This window comes from Ctenopharyngodon idella, chromosome 13 (assembly GCF_019924925.1).
Source record: "Ctenopharyngodon idella isolate HZGC_01 chromosome 13, HZGC01, whole genome shotgun sequence".
Lineage (NCBI taxonomy): Eukaryota > Metazoa > Chordata > Actinopteri > Cypriniformes > Xenocyprididae > Ctenopharyngodon > Ctenopharyngodon idella.
Genome location: NC_067232.1, coordinates 31,808,866 through 31,832,029, shown reverse-complemented (window position 1 = coordinate 31,832,029; position 23,164 = coordinate 31,808,866). Strand labels below are relative to the sequence as shown.

General features: G+C 39.3%; 1 protein-coding gene across 2 annotated transcripts in view; it reads left to right on the top strand.

Annotated features, from left to right (window-relative positions):
* The window catches only part of zmp:0000000760 (collagen alpha-1(IX) chain), a 28,930-nt gene extending 6,133 nt beyond the window's left edge, over nucleotides 1-22,797 (top strand). For both annotated transcript variants that reach the window (XM_051916350.1, XM_051916351.1), the window contains 25 exons: nucleotides 107-230; nucleotides 2,011-2,404; nucleotides 5,077-5,154; nucleotides 5,249-5,350; nucleotides 5,430-5,483; nucleotides 10,654-10,707; nucleotides 10,785-10,838; nucleotides 10,928-10,981; nucleotides 11,238-11,291; nucleotides 11,395-11,448; nucleotides 11,547-11,600; nucleotides 12,190-12,243; nucleotides 12,370-12,414; nucleotides 12,503-12,556; nucleotides 12,657-12,710; nucleotides 14,521-14,574; nucleotides 14,711-14,782; nucleotides 14,869-14,904; nucleotides 16,485-16,529; nucleotides 16,623-16,655; nucleotides 16,925-17,071; nucleotides 19,518-19,694; nucleotides 20,700-20,790; nucleotides 21,981-22,058; nucleotides 22,197-22,797. In XM_051916350.1, coding sequence (XP_051772310.1) covers nucleotides 107-230; nucleotides 2,011-2,404; nucleotides 5,077-5,154; nucleotides 5,249-5,350; nucleotides 5,430-5,483; nucleotides 10,654-10,707; nucleotides 10,785-10,838; nucleotides 10,928-10,981; nucleotides 11,238-11,291; nucleotides 11,395-11,448; nucleotides 11,547-11,600; nucleotides 12,190-12,243; nucleotides 12,370-12,414; nucleotides 12,503-12,556; nucleotides 12,657-12,710; nucleotides 14,521-14,574; nucleotides 14,711-14,782; nucleotides 14,869-14,904; nucleotides 16,485-16,529; nucleotides 16,623-16,655; nucleotides 16,925-17,071; nucleotides 19,518-19,694; nucleotides 20,700-20,790; nucleotides 21,981-22,058; nucleotides 22,197-22,450 — 2,270 coding nt within the window. In that variant the 3' untranslated portion in view covers nucleotides 22,451-22,797. The remainder of the gene's footprint in view (nucleotides 1-106; nucleotides 231-2,010; nucleotides 2,405-5,076; nucleotides 5,155-5,248; nucleotides 5,351-5,429; nucleotides 5,484-10,653; nucleotides 10,708-10,784; nucleotides 10,839-10,927; nucleotides 10,982-11,237; nucleotides 11,292-11,394; nucleotides 11,449-11,546; nucleotides 11,601-12,189; nucleotides 12,244-12,369; nucleotides 12,415-12,502; nucleotides 12,557-12,656; nucleotides 12,711-14,520; nucleotides 14,575-14,710; nucleotides 14,783-14,868; nucleotides 14,905-16,484; nucleotides 16,530-16,622; nucleotides 16,656-16,924; nucleotides 17,072-19,517; nucleotides 19,695-20,699; nucleotides 20,791-21,980; nucleotides 22,059-22,196) is intronic.
* The last annotated feature ends 367 nt before the right edge of the window (nucleotides 22,798-23,164 follow it).

Sequence of the window (23,164 nt, the reverse complement as noted above, 5' to 3'; positions counted from 1 at the left end):
ATTGTAGCTGAAGATATAAAAAAAATCCCTTGCATTTACTCTTTAAAAATTAAATTCCCGGCTTGACTTTCCCCCTTCTAAGTGGTCTATTTGCTCTCATTTTTAGCGTATGACCTGTTGGAAGAGTTCCGCTTGTCCGAGTCTAGAGGGGTGAGAAGGGTCAATGGGTCTGAACCCGATGCGGTGGCGTACCGCATTAACCCGTCCCTCCACCTCAAGAAGAGCACGAGGTATTTATATCGTCCTTCTGACATAATACTTTTCCACTCTTTCTGCTTTTCCACTGAGCGTAATCATGCTCGCCTCCAAACAATATCTCTCATTTCCTGCTCCTGCTTCTCAGAATCTTCCACTGCTATAATCTGTCTTTTTATTTTGATTTTATCAAATATATACTCACACATGATCCTCGACGGGATGTATAGCACAGATACACAGAGCTGTCTGTTCTTAAACAGCACAGTCATCGTCCTGAAATGTTTGTATTATATTCTCAGGATTTTCTCAAGCTCCAGCAGCTGTTCGTTCGTGTCAGCTGTGGTTATGGCATGTGCTGGGTCTTTCCTTTTGTGCGTGTGGGCCAACAATGCTGTCCACAACCACCTCCCACTAACATCCCCTACTTGACCAAAGAATCATGAGAAGTACATGATTGTAAAACAGCCACCAAATGTGGATCAACAACATCAAAACAGAAAATGAGAGCTGTGGAACCACACTGTGCGTAAATGAACATTGTTCTTGGAAACATTAACTGCTAATTTCAGCAAACTGGCTCTCTTAAAAAACAAACAGGAGCAGAAAATGGAATTGGAAACAATTGGAGACCATTTGGTTTAGATTAATGTAAAACTTCACGTAAGGTCACTGTGAAAGACCACTATTTAGCAAAAACGTAAGCATGTTTTTGGAAATGGTAATTATTCAGTACAATCAGTGCTGGGTAGTAACCGATTACATGTAATCTGAATTACGAAATCAGATTCCAAAAATTAAGTGTTTGTAATTATATTACATTTTAAAATACTAGTAATCAGACCATGGTGTTTTCTCAACGTTGCAACAATACATATCTAATCAGCTCCTGATGAAAACATTGATTATTATTTATCACTGAGTGAGTCATTTAACCATGTATAGCTGTCTCTGAAAGGATTTTGTCCTTCAAAACACATTGAAATGTACAAATTCACATAATTTCATATTTACATGCAATGCAGGGATTCCTCAACTTTTTTGTCAGCTGAACCTCTTTGACCTTATATATTTACTTGAAGTGCCACCTAAGATTTTAAGTTAATAAGTTCCCAGTCTGGGAAACCATTATGTAATGTAATATTTAATGCACTTCATTTGTTAATAACAAAGAATGGAATATATTTTCTTTCTCTTTGTATTTTTATATAAATATGGTAAAATATTATCCTATTCAAATCAATGTGATAAACGAGTTAGGTCAAAAGTAATCTAAAAGTAATCAAAAAGTAGTCGGATTATGGCATGTAATTCGGAATCAGTAATCGACTACAATTTGTAAATAATCTACCCAGCACTGACCACAATATACTGTATATCAAAGTTCCACTGTACCCATAGCTTATAGGACATTTATATAATCTTACTAATATTGTCATAATATTTATACTTGTAATACATATCCAAATCTCCATGAGAGAATCTCCAAGGTTCCCAGAGTGCTGACACACAGCCCAACTTTTCACTGTTTCTTCACTCGTCTCATCTGCGTTTGCACATTCTAGACATACTGAACAGTCTGTGCATTAGTCTCTTTCAGCCGGTAGGAAAGTCTTAATGAGTGACTTATTGAATCATTCACTCAACCAATTCTTTCAACAACACTGATTCATTCTGGAACAAAACACCACTACTTTGTGTTGCTTGTAGTTGTGCAGAGGTTGATTCTGATTTGGCCTTCTCTGCAGTAAAATTGTGTTCCTTTCTCTTTTCCCTGTGAACTGCACATATGCTCTCACCCATCCCTCCATCCAGCGACATCTACCCAGGCGGTCTACCCTCAGACTACTCTATCATTGCCACCTTCAAAGTGACCAAGGACACTGCCAAAACATCCTGGAATCTGTGGCAAGTCAGCGACCCTGAAGGACGGGACCAGGTGGGCCTTCGTTTTCAGGGTGACACCAAAACCCTCGACTTCTTCTACACCAGCCCACAAGGCACACAGATGCTGCGGACCTTCCAGAGGGTGGAAAAACTCTTTGACGGCGAGTGGCACAAGCTGGCTCTGAGTGTGAAAGGAGAGCAGGTGAAGCTCCTGGTGGACTGTGAGGAGGTCAGCGTGGAGCCTCTGGACGAGCCGCGGCCGGTGATCCGGAAAGGCTTTACCTCCATCGTCAAGAGGGCTGCAGGTGACCGCTCTGTCTCGGTGAGTACCAGGGACAATGTAATTCCAACAACGTATAATTTGCCCATAGCAGGTCAGTGAGGGATGAGTAACTACCTAATGTAATGATACGTATCACGATTCAATACATTGCGATAAATAATGTCATTAACGGATCATGACTGCACGCGAGCGTGGGAAACCCCAGTTTTAGAGTTGGCGTTATAGGCGATCTGCTTTTTAATTAACTGAAGTGTAGTAAATAATATCAATGAAACTGCAGATAAATAACTAATTTATATTTTTAAAGTAAAGTTTTCCATATTTTCCACACATACTTTATTGTTTCAAGTATACTTGTAAGTACACTATTCAGTAGTTTTTGAAACTAAATTCGCACATATTTAAATGTATACTTTTAAGTGTACTTTAAGTGTAACAGTAGTTTACATCTAAGTTTATTGAAACTATACTGTGAACTATACTACAGCTGAACTTATAGGTATACTGTTAGTTTACTAGCTATATACTTCTCTCACCAGTTTAATAGTTTTAATAATGAAAGTATAAATGTCAATAACATCAACCAAAGGTTTATCTGATTCTGTATAGGTTCTAGTACTGCAAGATCAAGTTCATTTCCACCCATATATTATGTACTCTATTAACTCTATCCCTCTTTATTAACTCTTTATTTACTCTGAACATGCAAGAGCCTCTGGTTAAAAAAAAAATCTAGCTTCATTCATTTTTTTAATTGACACTTGAATGTGGGTAATTTTATTTTAAAAAAAGCTACATTTTAAACAAAAAGCTTAAAAAAATAGTTTTTTTTTTTTTTTTTTGTCAAAGACTGCAACGTGTATAAGCACTGCTTCTATTGCTTGTTTCTGCTTCTTTTTCGATCCTGTACTCTTTCAGAAGAAGCGTAATAGCGCCCCATACTGTATAACAGTGAAAACATGGATTGCCTGAAAATTCCGCCAATGGTGGGGAAGCGTTGTGTCATAAATGACGGAAAATTACGCCAATGGCGGAGAAAGAGTTAAGCTATTCCACACCAAAACTGACTTGTTAGTCTAAACTCAAATATGTAAGTTTATCAGATAGTACTGTATGTAAAACATATGTTGGAGTACTATCTAAAAGAAGCCAATATGTGTAAAAAAGTATTTAATATAGGCAAAGACAACTACAAGACAAGTATTCTTAGAATACTAAATTATACAACCTAGGCAGGGCAGGACTTAGGAGGCTGGGGGCCCCTGGGCTTAAGTCACTGTTCAGGCCCTACCTACACTACAAATGACCTCCACAGGAAAATCACTGGCTCAACAGTTGAAATGCAGCTAATAATTTCTGACTGGCATATAACTGAACTAATCAAACGAATGAAAACATGTAAAGGCAGAGTTCAGAAGAGAACTCGCATACTGTACTCGCACTGCCAAATTTTTGCAACCATGCGTACTAGTACAAACAGGTTCATTTAATTTTTTTGCAATAATTAGTTTATCCACAAGGTGGCAACCGTGCCCTGGGGGTGTCGATTCACAAGGTAGTCAAAGAAAAACAGAACAGACCGTAACGCATGCAAGCTACAGCGACAATGGAGGTCTACATAGACGAGAGATTGTGTGAAGAGGTTAGAAAGTACTCTGATTTGTACAACTCTAGCATTAAAGAATACAAAGATATTTATATGGGTTGTAACTTGTGGCGAGAGATTGTTCAAAACTGCCTGTGTATGCGTACAAGTCAAATGAAGTATACAAGGCTGTGCGTTCAACTGTGCACTAGCACAGTGGTTCCCAACCTTTTTTACGCCAAGGCCCCCCTCCTCTCTGAATCAATACTGCACTTTTTTTAATGTAACATTAATAATTAAATTAATTAATTATATTAATATATTTAAATTAATTTTAATTTATCTCGCGGCCCCCCTGGAGGATCACTGAGGACCCCTAGTGGGCCGCGGCCCACAGGTTGGGAACCACTGCACTAGCGTACGCGTAAAAAAAAACTAAGTATACCCAGGGCTTTACTGGGCGGGGCCAATGGGCTGGAGCCCAGTCTAACCCAATGGTAAGTCCCGTCCTGAAGACTTGTGGGGTTCCTTGCACAATACTATATTATGACCTCAAAACACCATAATGCAAGAGTTAAAAACTAGTACATTTTGATGTCTACATCACATAACAGGCTCCATATGTTTGACTTTTTTGACATTGTAAACTTGCTTGGCAGCTCACCCGGTACAGCACCTAACACTATCGGTTAGGTTTAGTGTAGGTGCTACGTTATTTTCAAATGCCATGGAACATTAAACTTTTAGCACCACCCACCAGACATTTCTAAATTGCTGTGATACAACAAACAACGTAATAAGACGTTGCTAGATTCATGTGCATTTGGATAAAACTGAATGAGCTTTTAGTGCCACTCACTGGACATTTCACTTTGAAAGTGTTGCGAAATGTGTGAGAAGCAACCTAATAATTTCCAGAAATATCACCACAGGCACGTATTTCCAATGAGCCTGGAATGAAATTATAATTTTCTTAAGAATATCTTGATCAGAAAAAAACTGTACAGGGATAAGCCAAATATACATTGACTTTTCTGTATACTAGTATAAGCCAAGTCAGAATAAGCCAAGCATGCTTAAGTATACATTTAATTATATATCTGATAAGTACTTATTTCTTGTGAAGGTGGATCTACAAAAGATGGAAGTCTCCTGTGATGCTGATCAGGCTTACTCTGAAGGCTGCTGTGAACTCTCCAGCGTGGTGAGTCAGTTGCCCCGTGTGTGGGCTCTTGCCCTCTTCTGTTTGAGCTTTCAGCTGTTCGTCAGCCTGTTCTCATCAGCTTGATCCTCAACAGTGCGGAGGATATGCTGAGATTGGTTTAACTGCAGGAAGAGGAAGAGCAACCTGTAAATGTATACATGGACAGCCGGGTGTCCAGGGACGGCCAGGACCCAAGGTAGCCAAAATCTGTCTTCTCTCTTCCTAAACAATAAACTATGTTATGCAATCTCTACAACTCTATCGTTCTTCCGTAGGGTCACAGAGGCCTGCCAGGGAATACGGGAGAGCCAGGCAGATTGGGCAACTGGGTAAGAGTTCTGTCTGAAATCTCTCACCATAGTGTGGGACTCCGCTGTGTTTGAGTTGGTCAAACAACAAACAGCAGTCGCTGGTCATTAGGGTCTTAATGAGAGGTCATTAAAGGACAAACATGCACAGTCAGGAATGAAAGCAAGCAGAGAGGATTGAAAGAAGAGATGGAGGGAATTAACCTGGAATAGATCCTGTCTGGGAAGTGAAGTTGTGGAAAATGGCAGTCGAAGCATTACTGAAGTACAGCATGATGGAAACAAGAGTCAGGACTCGCTTTGAAAAAATGGTAAACACTGTGGCTTCTCTCATTCCGCAGAGCATCCTGTGGTAGATTTATATTTACTGACAGCAGCAGTAATCACTGTCAATGATAGGCTGTTACTATTCTACACTAGCTAAAGCCCATCATAAGTATTCAAAACATTTAAGAATGAACAATAATAAAAATACAAAACTGTGTGTAAAGCAATGTTAAATAAAATTGCCACTTGCAGGCACTCTTTTAAGGACAGTTGCTTGGCTGGTTCAATAACCCTTAGAAGTATAAGATTTGCAACCTACCATCTTTGCTCATGGTATCAAAAGGATTTTCAGCCAGTAATCTGAGCTGTAAATGTCATGTGAATAATCACAATCAAATTTAAATAATGATAATGCTGATTGTCTAACTGCACAAGAAAAAGTCTATTTCATGCTTTTCATTTTCATTTCAAATTTATTTGTATAGCGCTTTTCACAATACATATCGTTTTAAAGCAGCTTTACAGAGAATGCATGTCAACATTACAATTTAGAGTGATCTGTTTCAGAGTTGACTGTGTCCAAATTAATGTAATTTCCGAAATGTACATATGCAAATCACACAATTAGCTAACAATGTATTAATTTAAGGTGGAAACAATGAGCTCATGGAAATAATGAATACATGTTAACTTTTATATTATATTAATTATATTAATTATATAATGTTGTTTAAAAAACAACAACAAAAAAACTTCTAATTAATGCTTGACGATTTTTCAGACCAGATTAGGGCTAACATTGGCATGCTAACCAGCCAAATCTCAACTTTGGGACAAATACAGAGGTTTTGCATTTTTCTTGTCACTTATCTGTCTATATTCTAAATATCTTGCATGAACTGGAAAGTTTCAACCATATAGTTTTCTGGGAAGGTTTCTAAGCAATTGTCTTGGCTTTGTTCAGACAAGGATTTTTTGGCTTATACTGTACGACTCAAATTCCTTTAGCTGTTTGTAGTCCGAACAGCAAAAAAACCACATGAGATACAAATTTTTACAAACCCGATCCACACCACATCCATATGTGGTTTGAAATCTGATTAAAATCAGACTTTTGGAAATGCATTTAAAGTCTTAATGGTCAGATCAGATTTCAGATAGTTTTTTTTTTTTTTTCATTATTTGGGATGTGATGTGATAGTAACATTGACAGTGCAGTAGAGTCTACACACTGTAAAACATTTTCAGCTGGTTAAACTTAGAAATGAAAGTTCACCTGCTGCCTTAAAAATGTGAGTTAACTCAACTAAACATAAGTTAACTCAACTTGAAGATAATCTTTGTTTCAACTCACAAATAGTCAAGACAATGCATTACTTTAAGTTTAATTTTTAACTTAAAATAATGTATTGTCTTGACTATTTGTGAGTTGAAACAAAGGTTATTTTCAAGTTGAATTAACTCACATTTTTAAGGCAGCAGGTGAACTTTCATTTTTAAGTTTAATCAGCTGAAAATGTTTTACAGTGCAGTTGTCTGACTTCACTCATTTACACTCGTATGCAGCATTCGATTGAGTGGTGAATGCGTGAGCAGTTTTAGACAGTTCATGCATGAATGCATGACATTTAGGAGAACATGCATTTTTGCAACATGTCAATGGTGACAGTCAGTCCTAAGGATTGAGAAGAAGAAAAAAAGCAAAGAAAATTGGTGCAGTAAGAACAAAGTTAAGGACTTAATTTACTGTAAGCACACTGTGGCCCAAATGCCAACTGTACCAACATAAACTTCTCAAACACCCTTGCTCAGTTGGTTAACTCATCTCAACTATAAATAACACATAGGGAAGGCTAATTCTAATTTAAATATTGGATCAAGGTAGGCTCTGAAAAAATATTTCTCCATGGAGAAAATAACTGAATTTTTTACTTCCGGAACGGTACCGTTGCACTCCTTCGGAAATGTTCTGGGACACTGTGCGTAATGTGACTTTTTAAAATGCTTCCAGGATCGTTATATTTACGGTACGCCCACTTGCTTTTGAGTTTGCAGGGGTATAAATAAATAAATGGAAAAATCAGTTGTGGCGTCAGTCTCAGAATCCCTGAGACAAACTCGAAGGGAGCAAAGCCATTAGAGTCTAAACAGGCCCTGCAAATATACAGGACAATGTCTGCCGATCAGCTTAATTAAAGGACATGGCATTGCGCATCAGGATCCAATTACTTGTATACATTTGGGCTATGCAAGCACAGTTCATGTTCGTGAGCGACCTTGGGCGGTAAACTTGATTCTTTCCACCCCAGAGTTATGACTAATTTACCTCTTTGATCTGAGTCCAGTTCTCTGTGGTGTGCTGGAATAATATCTTTAAAAGTCAGACCCGGCAGCGTGCGACGGAGTGAACATGCTCTTTTCCAATTATTAACATTGTAGTCGCTTGTGTTAATCAGTCAGAGAATCTATACTATCTTTCCAAAATGCATGTTCATTACTTTGCTAATGCGGTACAGTCAGAGCGCTGTAGGAGTGGGTCTGTCTGATGGATTGTGCAGCGGAGGGGGCGATGTGGTGTTTACTGCCTACTGAGTGCATTTCCCCCGCAAACACACTGTACATCTGCTGCTGTGTGTGGGGTCTCTTTTGTACCAGGAAAAGTTTTTAAAAGTCTTTACTGTGTTTTGTGAACCCTTGTTCCCAGAGGTTACTCCACTAATGGCAAAGTGTGGCTGTGGCACCGAATTTAATGTACTGAGGAAGTTGTTAGTTAACTGTGTTAAGTGACTCAGTGTTTGATAATGGCCAGTCATTTCACTGAAAGTGACGAATGAGCAAAGCAACCTCAATGCAACAAAGTTGAGAAGAGTTCAACCTTATGCAAAAGAGCAGTGTGGAGACCAGTGGTGATCACAGTGATCCACCTCTGGAAACTACAGTCCAGTAGGAATGACTAATAACAACCAACAGCAAAGAGGCTCAGCACTTCCAGTGGTTTAAAGGATTAGTTCACTTCAGAATTAAATTTTCCTGATAATTTACTCACCCCCATGTCATCCAAGATGTTTATGTCTTTCTTTCTTCAGTGGAAAAGAAATGAAGGTTTTTGAGGAAAACATTCCAGGATTTTTCTCCATATAGTGGACTTCACTGGGGTTCAACGGGTTGAAGGTCCAAATGTCAGTTTCAGTGCAGCTTCAAAGAGCTCTAAATGATCCCAGACGAGGAATAAGGGTCTTATCTAGAGAAACCATTGGTCATTTTCTAAAAAAAAAAAATATAAAAATGTATATACTTTTTAACCACAGATGCTCGTCTTGCACCGCTCTGTGATGCGCCACGCATTACGTAATCATGTTGGAAAGATCACGTGTGACATAGGCAGAAGTACTGCGGTAGGGCGAAAAACTCTATCTCATTTTCTCCTCCAACTTCAAAAACGTCCGACATCGTTGTTGTACCTTTTTTTTTTTTGTAGAGGGTGTTTGACTTAGTCTTTGCACATTCGCTTTGTAGACACTGGATCGGTACTTCTGCCTACATCACGCGTGAGAGCAGTGAGCAATGAAAGACGAGCAGTGCAAGAGGAGCATTTGTGGTTAAAAAGTATATATATATATATATATATATATATATATATATATATATTTTTTTTTTAGAAAATGACTGATCATTTCTCTAGATAAGACCCTTATTCTTTGTCTGGGATCGTGTAGAGCCCTTTGAAGCTGCATTGAAATGGCAATTTGGACCTTCAACCTGTTGAACCCCAGTGAAGTCCACTATATGGAGAAAAATCCTGGAATGTTTTCCTCAAAAACCTTCATTTCTTTTTGACTGAAGAAAGAAAGACATTTTGGATGACATGGGGGTGAGTAAATTATCAGGAAATTTTAATTCTGAAGGGAACTAATCCTTTAATCACCATCAGTGTGTCAACAAGGCTTATGCCCGTTTCACACCGGAAGAGTAAGCAGAGCGAAGGAAGTGAGTGCCAATTGTCCTTTCACACTGGTGAAAATGTTTCTAGTGCGTGAAATGAAACTGCATGCAATGATGTAGTCGTCCAATCATCTTTAGCCTGTCAAGTGATTGCTGCATATAATCATATACGATGTTAAACCATATAACATGTTGTGTGGTTACTACTTTTTTGTGTTATGGCCATTTTGACCACAAACAATGCATTGTTGCTTTAACTGAGCATGAGCAGCACAGCAAAAAGGCCAAAACGTTCACAGCACTGTCGCTTCTGCTTTGCTCCTGCTATGTCTCGACATGCCGTGCGAATGCTCTAAAAAATGTGTTGATCATACTCTGAAACAGGCCTTAAGAGGTTCTCAGATCCATTTAACACATTTCACCATGTTTAAATTCATTTTGGAGAATTCCAAAGATTTCTCCCCAAATCAGTCCAGAAAAAAGATCCTTGATAATGGCTTACAAATGAAGGAAAGGAAGAAATATTACACAATTAGACCTAATTACACATTTGACCTCTGTGGTGCAAAAGCAAATTAAATGCATTGTTAATTATGTGTCATTTACTTTTTAAGAAATAAATTAGCAAGAAAACAAACTGTGCACAGGCCTTAAGAAGTTTAGACTTCCACTGCTTGCCATTTAGATGTAGGTTTTTCTCATTATAACCCTGGAAGCTATTGGCAGTTGTTCAGTTGTGTGAGTAAGGATCCTGTTTGGTCAAGTGCATTTTTATACCAACATGGAGGGAACCGTTTCCAGCCGTTCTGTAGCTCCAGGCTCTCATATAGTGGAATACATGCTGTCTTTTCCCAGCACCGTAAACAAGAGTTCTTTACGTCTTTGGCCAACCTTATTGGCCAATTAAATTCTGCATCTGTTACATTCTATTTACTGTTACAAGCAATTTTGCAAGCATTCATCTCAAACCTTCTTGTTGCAGGGGATACGTGGGAACACTGGAGATTATGGACACATAGGAGAACCTGGGCCTAAGGTGAGTGGCTTCGTTGTACAGTCTCTTGGTTGGCACTGTTGTACAGACTCGCTCACCGGTCAACTCGTGTTCCACAGGGTGAAGAAGGTATCAAAGGAGAAAAGGGCATGAGAGGACTTCGAGGCCAGGAGGTAATATATACGAATGCAAAGCCCACTTTGACGGCCTTGTAGCTCTGCCTCCAAAGTTTTACAATGACAAATCGTCTTCTCTCTCACAGGGTGACAGAGGACCCAAAGGCCTGAAAGGGCTAAAAGGAGCTTCAGGCCATAAGGTAAAAACATCATTACTAAATCACGTTTAGACACCAGCTGGTTGTAAAAACGGCCAATATGGGTTGATATTTTATATCTAATGCAACGGCACTGATACCTTATAGATTGTGGTTAAAAAAAAAAAAAAAAATCTGTAGAAACCAAATTTTTATAGTACCACACAAAGAAATGATGTTCTGTATCATAGCTTGGACACATCACGGTAAGCAATGCATTGGACATTGTATAAGTGTTATGGTATGCATCTGAATATAGGGAGTGCGAGGGTCACCTGGAGAGAGGGGTGAAACCGGCCAGCCAGGGGAAGTTGTAAGTTCTGTTCTAAAGCACTTCGCTTCGATAAAATACATGCGAGATGGATTGTGTTATTGGGGATATGAATGACTCATTTGCTCCCCACCACATCTCCCAGGGTGCAGCAGGAGAACGGGGATACGAGGGGGCTGCGGGATATCAGGGAGTGAAGGTATGCTTTCTCTTTCACTCTGGTTTGTTTTTGTCTCTAAAACATTTGTTGCTGTGTTTGGTTGGAAATCTCACAATTCCCATTGCTTCTTGGAACAGGGAAATGAAGGCTTACCCGGAGCTGAAGGATCTCGAGGACCACGGGGTCGTCAGGTATGAAAACAGGCTGGGGACATTTAAAAGCCATGGGCTGATCTTAAATTTAAAAATTGACACTTCAAGGAATTATCTATGCATGTACACATCTCTGTACTCATAGAGGTCAAAGTGGAAAAGTTTTAGGACTCTAAGGGGGGAATGTTTATTCTATATTTTATCCCAAAATCAAAAGAAGAAACTTTATTGTGAATAAACTAAATAAAGCCTATTATTAGGGTTATTGCAATTTTAAAACATGGGCTGGTAAAAGGAACGCAAAGCTTCAAGGAAACCCACAAGCTTCAAATTCCTGATCTTTTGGGGTTTGAAGAGGAATGAAACTGTCTGCAGGGATAATTTAAACATCAGCAAAATTGTTTGCAAATGCCAGCTTTGAAAAATATGGTAGTTTGGGGAAAATTAAAGCTCAATTCAGTATTTCTAAGATTGCATACAGATTCTGACCCAACTTGTGTGGATATCCTGCCATATACAATCCACTGACGTCGCGAGTAGTAAAGCTGGACATTTGGTCTTTTTGAAACGATGCAAATATCACAGGAATCTGACTTGATGTTTATAATCTGTCTCTGCTCTGTGACAGGGGATTGTGGGAGATCCCGGTGAGCGAGGAACACCTGGAGAAAAGGGAAAGCCAGTACGTATACTAGTTATCACATTCCCACAAATCATGCTGCTTTTTACACTCCTCTGCTAAGCTTAACCAGTCAGTTGAATGATGGAAACATTTTTTGGCACACACATAACTTTTTACTATCCACAGGGTATTCAAGGCCCAAAAGGAAGAGTTGGTGGAATGGGGGGAAAGGTTGGTTTCTTGTCAACCGGTCATAATGTCAAATCATTTGTTGACCAGTAAGTGAAATGTCTAGTGCTGCTTCCTTTGAATACTTCAGGGTATAGTTGGTGATCCAGGTTTTCCAGGGCGAGATGGAGACCCTGGAATTGAGGTATAGATTGCTGTTTCATATTAAGTTCAGAAATAATGATTTCCAATGCTTTCATGCCCATTAGATTACTTAAAATCTCATGGTATATAAATGCATGCAGGCTTATCAAGGACCACAGGGACCCGACGGAAGACATGGACAAGTTGGCGAAAGGGTAACCTAACTTTTCCTAATCAACCACTTCCTTATAGGAATCTAAGAATTAATAAATCAATCTTGTAAAAAATATAAAAGGAACAGAATGATTTTTATGACATACAGTCTTTAGCATTTCTTGAGCTGTATTTTTCCTCTGATGCACAAACGAATTTTCATACACTAAAAAATACTGTTGTTTTTACACTGCTATTCAGCTAGTGAATGTAAACTATTCAACATTTTTTTTCTAGTGAATCGCATGCTGCTTTAAGCTTGACATCGACTAGTTGCTGGTCATGGCCTATAGAGGGCGCAACAGGATAAGAAATCTTTGAAGTCCACTTTTGCGCACAGTTTAAAAACAGTTAAAATGACAAATAAATGCATACTTCGAGAGTGCTCCACAAGACATGTTTGATTATACTATCCGGATGCTCAAAATTGATCGAGAGAATGCACTTTTTAAACGGCTTATTAGACATGTAAGTTAATCGTGTTCTTAACTAATGCACTGCTGCATTGTAACGCACACACATGCAGACAGTAGCTCGCACATCACGCGCACACAGAATCATTCAGTAGTGCAGAAATGTATTTTGAACACTGTTCTGTGATTTATCAATAAAATAGCTCAGAAACTGAAAAGTTCTAGCATATATTTCTTAGTAACTAAAACCCACAACTTCACTATTAGTAGAGAGATGCTGACAGGTAGAATTAATTCACACGCAATTACTCTCTCACAAATGTATTCATAGAAATGTAATCTTTACTGTGCTACTTTATCCGTATCTGATTTAGAATGAGCAGAAATCTGTGAGAAATATAACGACCCAAAGACAAAAGAACTGATCAAAATAAGCTGTTATGTGGTAGCAATAGCCTTGTGGGCAGCGTTGCGTCATATGCCATAGCTGTTTGAGTCTCAGCTCGAGGTTCAGACTTATTTGTTCATTAATGACATAATCAGCGATTAGTCGACATCGACTTATCACATAAATGTCGACTTTAATAAATCTGAAGTCGTTCAACCCCTAGCCGAGATGGGTATTTAAGCACAAGGAGATGCGGAAAAGGAATCAATTCGAGCTATCAATTCGCAGGTGTTCGCACGCTATTTGAAACTGTCTTTCCATGTGTGCGAGCGTGCGAGCATCAAATTGAGTTCTCTTTCTCCTCTTCTTGCACTTGAATGGTTTAAAATGGCTTGAATGTGTAAACTGGGAAGACAAAACACATGCAAATGATTAACTATCACTCTAAGATGGTTAAACTGTGCAATTAATCAGCGAATCACGTGCGTGCCGAACTGTGGGGGTGGGGCCTGGTCTGTACAGGTCACGGATCAACTATGATCTGCTGCTGCTTTAAATGCTTGAGCTCTTTAGAGCGGGATGGATTCTGATTGGCTGTCAATGCTTTTTATCATTCATCAGCTGGAAATATTGTTCTGAAAGTGATTCCAACGATGTTGCTTCTCTGTGCTGTTATTGTTATAATTGTGGTGTGAACGGGACTTTACTGTGTTATGTGTACTTGACAATATGTAATTGTTGTTAAAAACTTAAAATGCATTAACAAGCATAGTTTTTTTAAAAGATATGTTTAAATACATATTGTTTATATTTAGATATAGTTTGTGTTGTGATACATGTTGATTGTTTAGATATAAATTTATAATTAATATTTTAAAAATACTAAAAGAATCATTAACGAATCAGAACCACTATTGCTAAATTGCTTTATGACCCCATCTCTAAAGAAGCATCTGTCTGATTGGGTGTAGCTGTGTGTGCTTATGTAACGTGCTTTTATATTTCACACAGGGTGAGAAAGGTGAACAAGGGCCTCCAGGGAACATGGGCCCTCCTGGACTTACAGTAAGTGCTCATGTAAAGAAATGACCAGTACACTGAGCTATATGTAAATACCACCTAAATATTTTACCTTTGGACATTTACAACATAGAAATACACCCTGCCTTCTGGTAGATTTATAAAGTGCTATAATCTCCAGGGGCCGCAAGGTTACAAGGGCTCCGCTGCAAAGCCAGGAAGACCAGGATTTATTGGGCCCCCTGGAAGAACGGTGAGCTATATTCCAAATATTCCAAAGCTTTTGAAATAGAAGTTCATACCTTCCAAAATGCTAAAACATGCCATGTCTCTTCATAGGGGCACATGGGAATACCCGGCAGAACAGGCCCCAAGGTAATGATCTCCACTCGCTTATGAAACACAAATTTAACACTAATTTGTCTCATTAAAAGGGCATTTTGAATCTTGCAAGACACCGCAATGGCTAGACAGGGCTGGGGACAGGGCGCGATGTAAATCATCTCCTGTAAATCATACAGTATTTCTATAGGCCTATCGGTTCATCAATCTTTATAGAGGGGCCACTGCAGATGTATAAGATCACGTGTCACTCAGTACTAGCTTACTGCAACCAGATATCCCAGGATCCTAAAAAAAAAGCAAAAAACAAACAAACTTTGAGGCCTACATTTTCTTATGTAGTGCTTTTGGCATCTATACATACTGAATCATTAGAATAAGAGCAATTACAGTGAGCAGCAAACCATCAGATGAACAAATGGGCTAATCTGCTGTGAAAGACAACCATTTAAACATTTGTGAAATGTATACTAATACAACCTGTCACCAGATTTGTTTAAGCCCTGACAAACTGCTGCAATATCTTCTTGAAAAGTGGGAACTGACCCATTCACAAAAAAAAAAAAAAAAAAAAGTGAATGGAGGTAAGCCAGAACACACCCGCCGTCATCTGAAAGCATAGAACCCCAGCATGTTTTCACACTGGAGTCATGTCTGAGCAGTGCAGCTCTTCACTGGTTAGCACTGCAGTTTTTGGCTGCATATACAGTCACTTGGCTCTGAGTGCAGTCACACTACAAAGTGTGTTAGACTGAAACTGTTGACTGCTCTGTTCTCATTCCAGCATCAACCCTCCGCTGATATCTAAACTTCTGAGAAGATCGCCACACTTCATTTAAACATGTCGCTGCAGACAAGACTTTTCATCAACATATTTGAAAATAATCAAATTTCCACAGGGGCTCTAGCATTAGATGATGAAGCATCATATGGTGTTAATAGAGCCACGTCTTTTCCCTCTGTGGTCATCTGTTATCTAAACATTATTTCAGCATCACGTGGATATTGCCATAAGTGCTGATTGCTCTTAACTACTGTAAAGACACATTTACCAGAACATATTTTGTGAAATTTGAACGACTGGTCATCAAGGTAAGAGCCTACATGTTATGTAATGTAATATACATGGTTAGAAAGTTTTAGAAAATGGAAAGTATACAAAAGTTAGAAAATGGAAAATATTGGGTTTGTTCCTGCCCCTGTTCATTTTAGGAATAGAAGCAGGGTCTTTGGTCTAGAATTCAAATGCACACACATCTAGAAAGAATTATAAAAACAGTTATTGGTAGCAGAAACATTGTAGCAACACATGGAACATCATGTTCGTTGTGTAGAGCGTCAGTAGAGTAGTTGAGAGCCAGAGTACACAAAATTAGATCACAGGCTAATGTGTCAAATTCCAGGGCAATTTTCCGATTAGGACACATTACACCAAATGGTTTTCCTCAGAGTTTTACAGCCCTCTTTTCACACAAACACAAAGTGATGAAAAGCATCACCAGCATTTCGGGATTTCCCCTCACAACACCTTGACCACTTATTTTGAACTACAAATCACATCTGTTCTATCAAATCCAGAATGCAGTTGTAAACATTGCTTTTGTGTCTTCCAGGGTGACACAGGCATTCAAGGGGTCCAGGGAAGCAAAGGGCAGAAGGTAATTAGCGACACTCATGCATTTCATTTCCTGTTGACACATTTCCATTATCATATGGTTCTAGTTTCTCACAACACCGCATTGTTTCCACAGGGTGCAAAGGGAGTCAAAGGACCTAAAGGCAGGGTAAGACTGTTCACATTTTAGTTTGATTACCACCATGGAGCTTTCGTATAAGCATTAGCAGCGATGGGTTTTTGATCTGTCCACTGTCACAACAACAGAAGAAATCCAGTTGGATTACAAACCAAGTGATGGCCACATGAGCGTACTGTTTGAGTTCCGTTTCGTATTTCTTTCCAGGCGTGCTGTCGAGATATCATTCAGAAATATGTACACAGTATAAAAGTGCACTTGCTTGTTTATGAGTGTGTTTGTATTTGTTTGTTTTCCAGGCAGGAGACGCTGGTGTGCCAGGGCAACAGGGAAGCAGAGGAAAGCGAGGCCCTGTTGGAGAGTCGGGTAGAAAAGGCCGTGTAGGCTCCAAGGGAGTGAGAGGAGACGGTGGTCCAGTGGGCTTTCAGGGCCCTCCAGGCCCACCAGTAAGTCTAAAAATACAACTCATACCTTCTGTTTTCCAGTTGTACGCTACAGTCAGAAACAGTATAAAGAGGAAGAGACTTGAACTGGAGAAAACATAAGGCTCGCTATGCAATGAAGTCTCTGCCTTTTGGTTCAAAGAGCCAGTCACCTTATTGCTAAAGGCACTGCCTTGTCTTATTGCTCTACAACATGTATGGGTTGGATAGACTGGACTCGAAAATATACATTTTTAGCCTGACTCGTGACAGGGAGTGTAACTATGTGAGAGCAGCCCAGGGTCTCTCACACCACACACAAGCTGCTCTGACAGTACTGAGAAACACCAGACTCTGAGTTTACACTTATTTAGACTTTTTTTTTCATTATTTAACTGTATGATATGATAAGGCACAAGTATATAAATAAAAATAAAGAAACAATATTGCGTAGATACGCCACTCACCCATCATATCCTTACATAGAGAAAAGTTGCTCCGGCTGCTTTGACGCATGTCAAAGTTGCCACAACGAGCAAGAAAGGTTGACATGGAGCAACTAAATCTCCAATCTTCAGAAATCACCCGTTTTAAACAAACGCTGAACAGAGGAAAGTCTGATGATAGGGCTGCACAATGAATCGCAATTTAATAGCAATTAAATCGCACACCATTTGGCAAAGCCTGTGATTATTTTATGCGCAGCTTGTCAGAGCTTTACAGGTCTGTGATCAGTAGTAAATGCTTCTCCATCTGAAAGCCAGAGGGCGCTCTCGCGCAGAAACTGCAAATATGCCCTGCTGCCAAAGTAGAACGCGTCATTTCAGGCAATCCCATAATATCACTGTAGCTGAATAAACAGAAGATTGAAACGCTTTGATTGATTAAACATGACTAATAAACACACGACTGCCTTATTCTGTGTAAGAAGCCACATCATCTCACAGAAGGATGCTCAACTGTCGTTATGAAGTGAGTTTGGAGTAAAAACATGTTATTAAATGTTGTCTTTTTTGGACAAGATGATTCTCATGTCTGGAAAGATGTTTGACGCGTGTTGCTTTTTCAAATGTACGTTATAGGTGACTCAAGCTCGCAGTGCTTTCAGATGGATTAGCATTCGGAGCCATACTTCATTAACATGCCGCGCATAAAAAAATAAAATAATCGCAGCCTTTGCGATTTCATAATCGCACTAAGCCAAATCGTTCAAGCGTGATTTCAATGTTATTTTTCTAATCGTCCGATAAATCGTGCAGCCCTATCTGATGGCAAAAAGAGAATGTGATAGAGCTCATAATAAAACAAGAATCAACATCAGCTTGGCTTTTCGGAGATAGCGAGGACAGAGGGATTGAAATGTTGTAAAACCGACACGGAGATGATGGTGTTTTTATTACTCAACAGGTGAAGGTGTTTTATTGAACAGTTAAATTGTCATATGTAGCTTTCTAACAGAGTTCACTGTAAAGCATTATCTATTCTGAAGGCTCATTTCATTATGGTTGTTGTAGCACTGAGCTGGAATTTATTTAGGAAGTACAGGGTCTATTAATGGGTAAAGCTACAGTAACGTCTTCAGCTAGTCAGCTTGAGATCCTTTCCATCTAAACTGGTTATATCTCTGAAGCCTAGTAGTGAATGTTTATGAGCAGTGGAATAATCTCTTTTTTTAGTTATGAAAAAGAACCATATTCATCCACACAGTCACACAGAGCCGAAGCCCAACCAAAACAATGTTCATCCGCAAAATGCATGCAATTTTTATTTTAACTGCTAGTGGGCCAAAAGTTACATAGTGTACCTTTAAGTATTAATACAATTCTCTGGCCAAAAATATTGTGATGCATGGACATATGGTTGTAATGGCACAGCTCTTTCCCCCATTTAAGCAGAGACAGTAGAAGCTGTGCTCCTTTTCCTATTACCTAGATAGAAAATAGCTGCCTAGCTGCCATGTTGCCAAAATGGCTGCCACCTGCTTGAGGGACTTTATGGACTTTATGTTATGGTCCATAAGCAAATGAGGGTCCATAAGTAACCGAAGGTCCATAAGAAAACTGAAATTCAACCTTTCCTCCTTACTTAAGCTGAAACAAATGTCTGTTTACAGCTTTGTTAGGTGTTTTTGTTTGCATTTCACCAGCCGACTAACAAGCATCAAGACAAAGCCTTCAAAGCCTCTGGGAGATTCAGCCCTTGTGGCACTTGGCGTAACATGCATGAAATATGTGGTAACTATTTTGGTGTCAAGATCGCTAGTAAACGCTTTCTCATTAGTGCGACTTTCTCTGCAGCTCAGGGCAAGGTTTTCATTTAGTGTGGCTGTAAATCCATAATGAGGCTGGTGAAATATTGTTGGCTGTATTTGTTTCTCCTTTATTACACAGCCACACATTTCCAGACTACCACGGGCAAGAGGTGCTCTGATCTGAGCTCCATGTTTCAGTGGTAATGATCTCTTTCGTAGGGCCCCACTCTCCCCGCTCAACATGTTATCGAGGTCTGCAAGCAGGTGGTGCTGGAGCAGATGTCTGCATTTGCCAACTCTGTGAAAAGAACTTGCGCAGCCGTGTGCCCGCTCTATGGAGATGTGCCAATGGGTGCCCCAGGTCCCCCAGGATCGAAAGGACCACCTGGACCTCCAGTAAGTTTCCCACCTCTAAGAAGAATTACCCCACTACAACTCTGGAACAGTTTGAATTTTGCTAGGCCTTGGAAACAAAAGCATTTAGATGTGGTTTGTTTTAGACATCACAGTTAGCACATGTTAAACCTGTTTTTAACATAGTAAACTAAGGAAGAACATGCTCCATACATCAACTTTCTTCCAGGCCAAGTCTGATATGTACATAGTGTGAAGGCCTCTGGAGAGTGTGCAGCAGTGTTTGGCAGAATAGGTTGGAATTAAAACATTCAAAATTTCCAAGTCCCCGTGAAGACAAATAGGAAGTCACAGACGAAGCACTTGCTTTGTGTTGAATGGTTTTTGGAGAGAATCCCACCTTCACTGGAGTGGAAAGCCTCTCCATATTTCTCAAGCAGATCTTTTTTTCAGACTTCTCGAACATTTTCACTCAAGGGGCCCAAAGGCCGATAAAAGTTCACAGAGCCTCAAATTTAAACATGTAATACATAAAAGGTTGTAAAATTGAAGGTTGTGGAAAAAAACGGCATTCAACATAAAGAGGGTTTCACTTTTTAAAACTTCAGGATCAGCATAACAAAGAGTCTACAGAGACTTTGATTCTTAGGTACTGTATCCCTTTAGAATACTGTAGCTCACCACTATCATCTCATGTTTATCCAAACCTGTATGACTTTATTCCATGAAAAGCAAAAGATTTTTTTGCAGAATGTCTAAGCTACTATTTTTCCATACAACAAAAGTACACATTTGCCAGTGGCTACAAAAAGTCTCCTAAAGCCATCAAATAGCATTGTGTGAGGAACAGACCTCAAGTCGACATAGTTCAGAGCTGGTAATTGGTAAGTTGCTGGTTTGATTCCCACAGCTACCATGATTGTACCCTTGATCAAGGCTGTTCCAAGGAGGTTGCAACTGAAATAAATATACTGTCACTTTGGACAAACGGTGTTTGCTAAATGACTAATTACTAACAAATAACTAAATTTGCAACTATTATAATAGGGTGATCCTGGCATTGATGGTCTTAAAGGAGAAATCGGGCAGCAGGGATTCTATGGAGAACCCGGTGACCTGGGCAGACAGGGCTCACCAGGTACAGTAAACCATCTTCACACTGTAGTACATATTGTACAAACAGCTTATTGGACATGTACCAATACAAGGGTGGTCCTCCATGTTGGAACCTTCACGCTAATCATATGCAGTTGCCTTAACATCAGATAGCGTAAAAAGTTACAAATAAAGAACGTGCCCAGATATAGAGAAACAATAATGCTATGAAGGGCATCTGTCAGTATTGCTCTTGGCCGTGTTCATGCATGAGGAACTAGCATAACAAATACTTCTCAGCTGGAAAAGCTGCTCAAGTGAGCAGACCATATGAGGGATTCACCTTTACAAGGAACTGTTGTCTTTTGGAATGGGATGTGTCATGAAATAAATACACATCAGCGCCTGTGTTCTTAAGTAATGTTAGTCTGCAAGCATCAGTGGAGGAAAAGTAATAGCTTTATTAAACATGAGCAGATGTGCGACGACTCTGCCAAATGGCATTAATGAGGCAAATGAGTATACAGGTGCAATAGTTCAAACTAAGTGTTTAAAGAAAAAAATTACCTATATTACCTTGTTTTGACAGTATAAAATAATATAAAAGTTAAAAATGTCAACAAACTAGACAAATGTTTTGCCCTTGCAGGTGGGGGTTATGGATCTGTTAGGGAAGCTACTTTGAAACTGTTGCTTCTCAATGTGCAGATCCTGCACGTTATTTGGTTTTCCAGAATCATCTGTATATTTGAACCCTTTCTGTCTGTACCGTCTTGACTTTTTTGCTCGCTTTCATCAGTTTCGCTTTTATTCTCATGCACTGACTCATTCGCTAAGCTGAACAGCCAATCAGAGTTCTCTCTCTCACCGATGGCCCAACTCCGATTCAACATGCCGAATCGGCCCGAAAAACCCTGATGGCGTCCAACTGGAGCCAATGGTGCGGAACACACTGAAAAACTAAACCGACCGATGCTTAAAAACGACCCGACATTGCCTGACGACTTGGTGTGTCCCGGCCTTTATTTAGTCTGGCAGTGATGTCATGTATCAGTTTCCTGCCAAAAACAAGTAACTTTATACATTTATTCAGTAATGACCTCAGCACACACATGGTTGTTAATCAGTGTAAAGAAGGTTTACACCAACATCTATTTGAGGTTCTCCTGCCTGAAGGTGTAGCACTCACAGATTGAGATGTTTGTTCATTTTAATCAAATGTGTTTGCCACAGGTGACAGGGGAGAACCAGGAGACAAGGGAGCTAAAGGCTATGGCCTTCCTGGCCACATTGGGGAGCAGGGACCAAAGGGTAACATAATAATGAACAAGAATTAACCTATCTTGTAATAGAAACATCAAATGAGATCAAATGAATCTCACAGCCATGATGGTTGACTATGCAGCTGATTTAAAAAAAAAAAATGTATATATATTTTAATATAACTAGGTAAGCGTGGGCGACCTGGCCAGGCATTTGATGGGCAACCAGGTCGGATGGGAGAGAGAGGCCATGTTGGCCAGCCTGGTTTGAGAGGCCACCCTGGACTACGTGGAGTTCCTGGAGTCTGTCTGACGTCTGGGTGTGCCTTACTCAATGCTACTTCTAATGGACCGCCACAACAAGTCTCTCAACAGGCACCTCAACGGGCACCTCAACGATCACCTCAACGGGCAACTTCGAGGTTCAGAGGACGCCAATAAATGCACCCTTGAAAGAAACACTTGGAAACATCTGGGTCAATGTGTGTGTAGTAGTGTGGCGGAAGGATTAGAAACTGAAATTGTGAGGTGAAGGGTAATTCATGTATATATAAAACTGAAATGTGTCCATTCAAAGACTGAAACACTGAAAAATACAAAGCTATCACAAACTGCAAGAAGTTAAACCTGTTGACCAACTTTTATTATAATTGCAAATTAAGGTAATTTAAAGATACAGATAAAGTTTGCATATATTAACCAATGTACATGTAGTTTCAAAGTGATCTGCACATTTCTCAATTTTATTTTCAATTAATACTGTTTATAATAAAAATGAAACAAATTAACCTCTCTCTTTCTCTCTGTCTCTCTCCATGTAACATGTTATGTGCATTTTTTTTTATTAAAGTTTATTGGAGATTCAGAACTAAAATTTCAGAGAAACCGTAATGCTCAATATGGTGTCTGTAGTCCATTACAGTGATAAGAGCAAATCGCCTTGTTTACAAGGTTTATTTTTCCATACTCTAGAACATACACCTTAGCTGGGCGTGTATTTCTGTCAAATTTTAGTCTTGATTTGAAATACTTTAAACATTAAAGGGGCCATCAATTAAAAAATGTCATTTTTTAATCTTTTGATAAAAGTTGTACTATAAAAACATTCTGTAACTTCAAAACTCAAAACGTACCTGTCAATCCAAAAAATGGCTT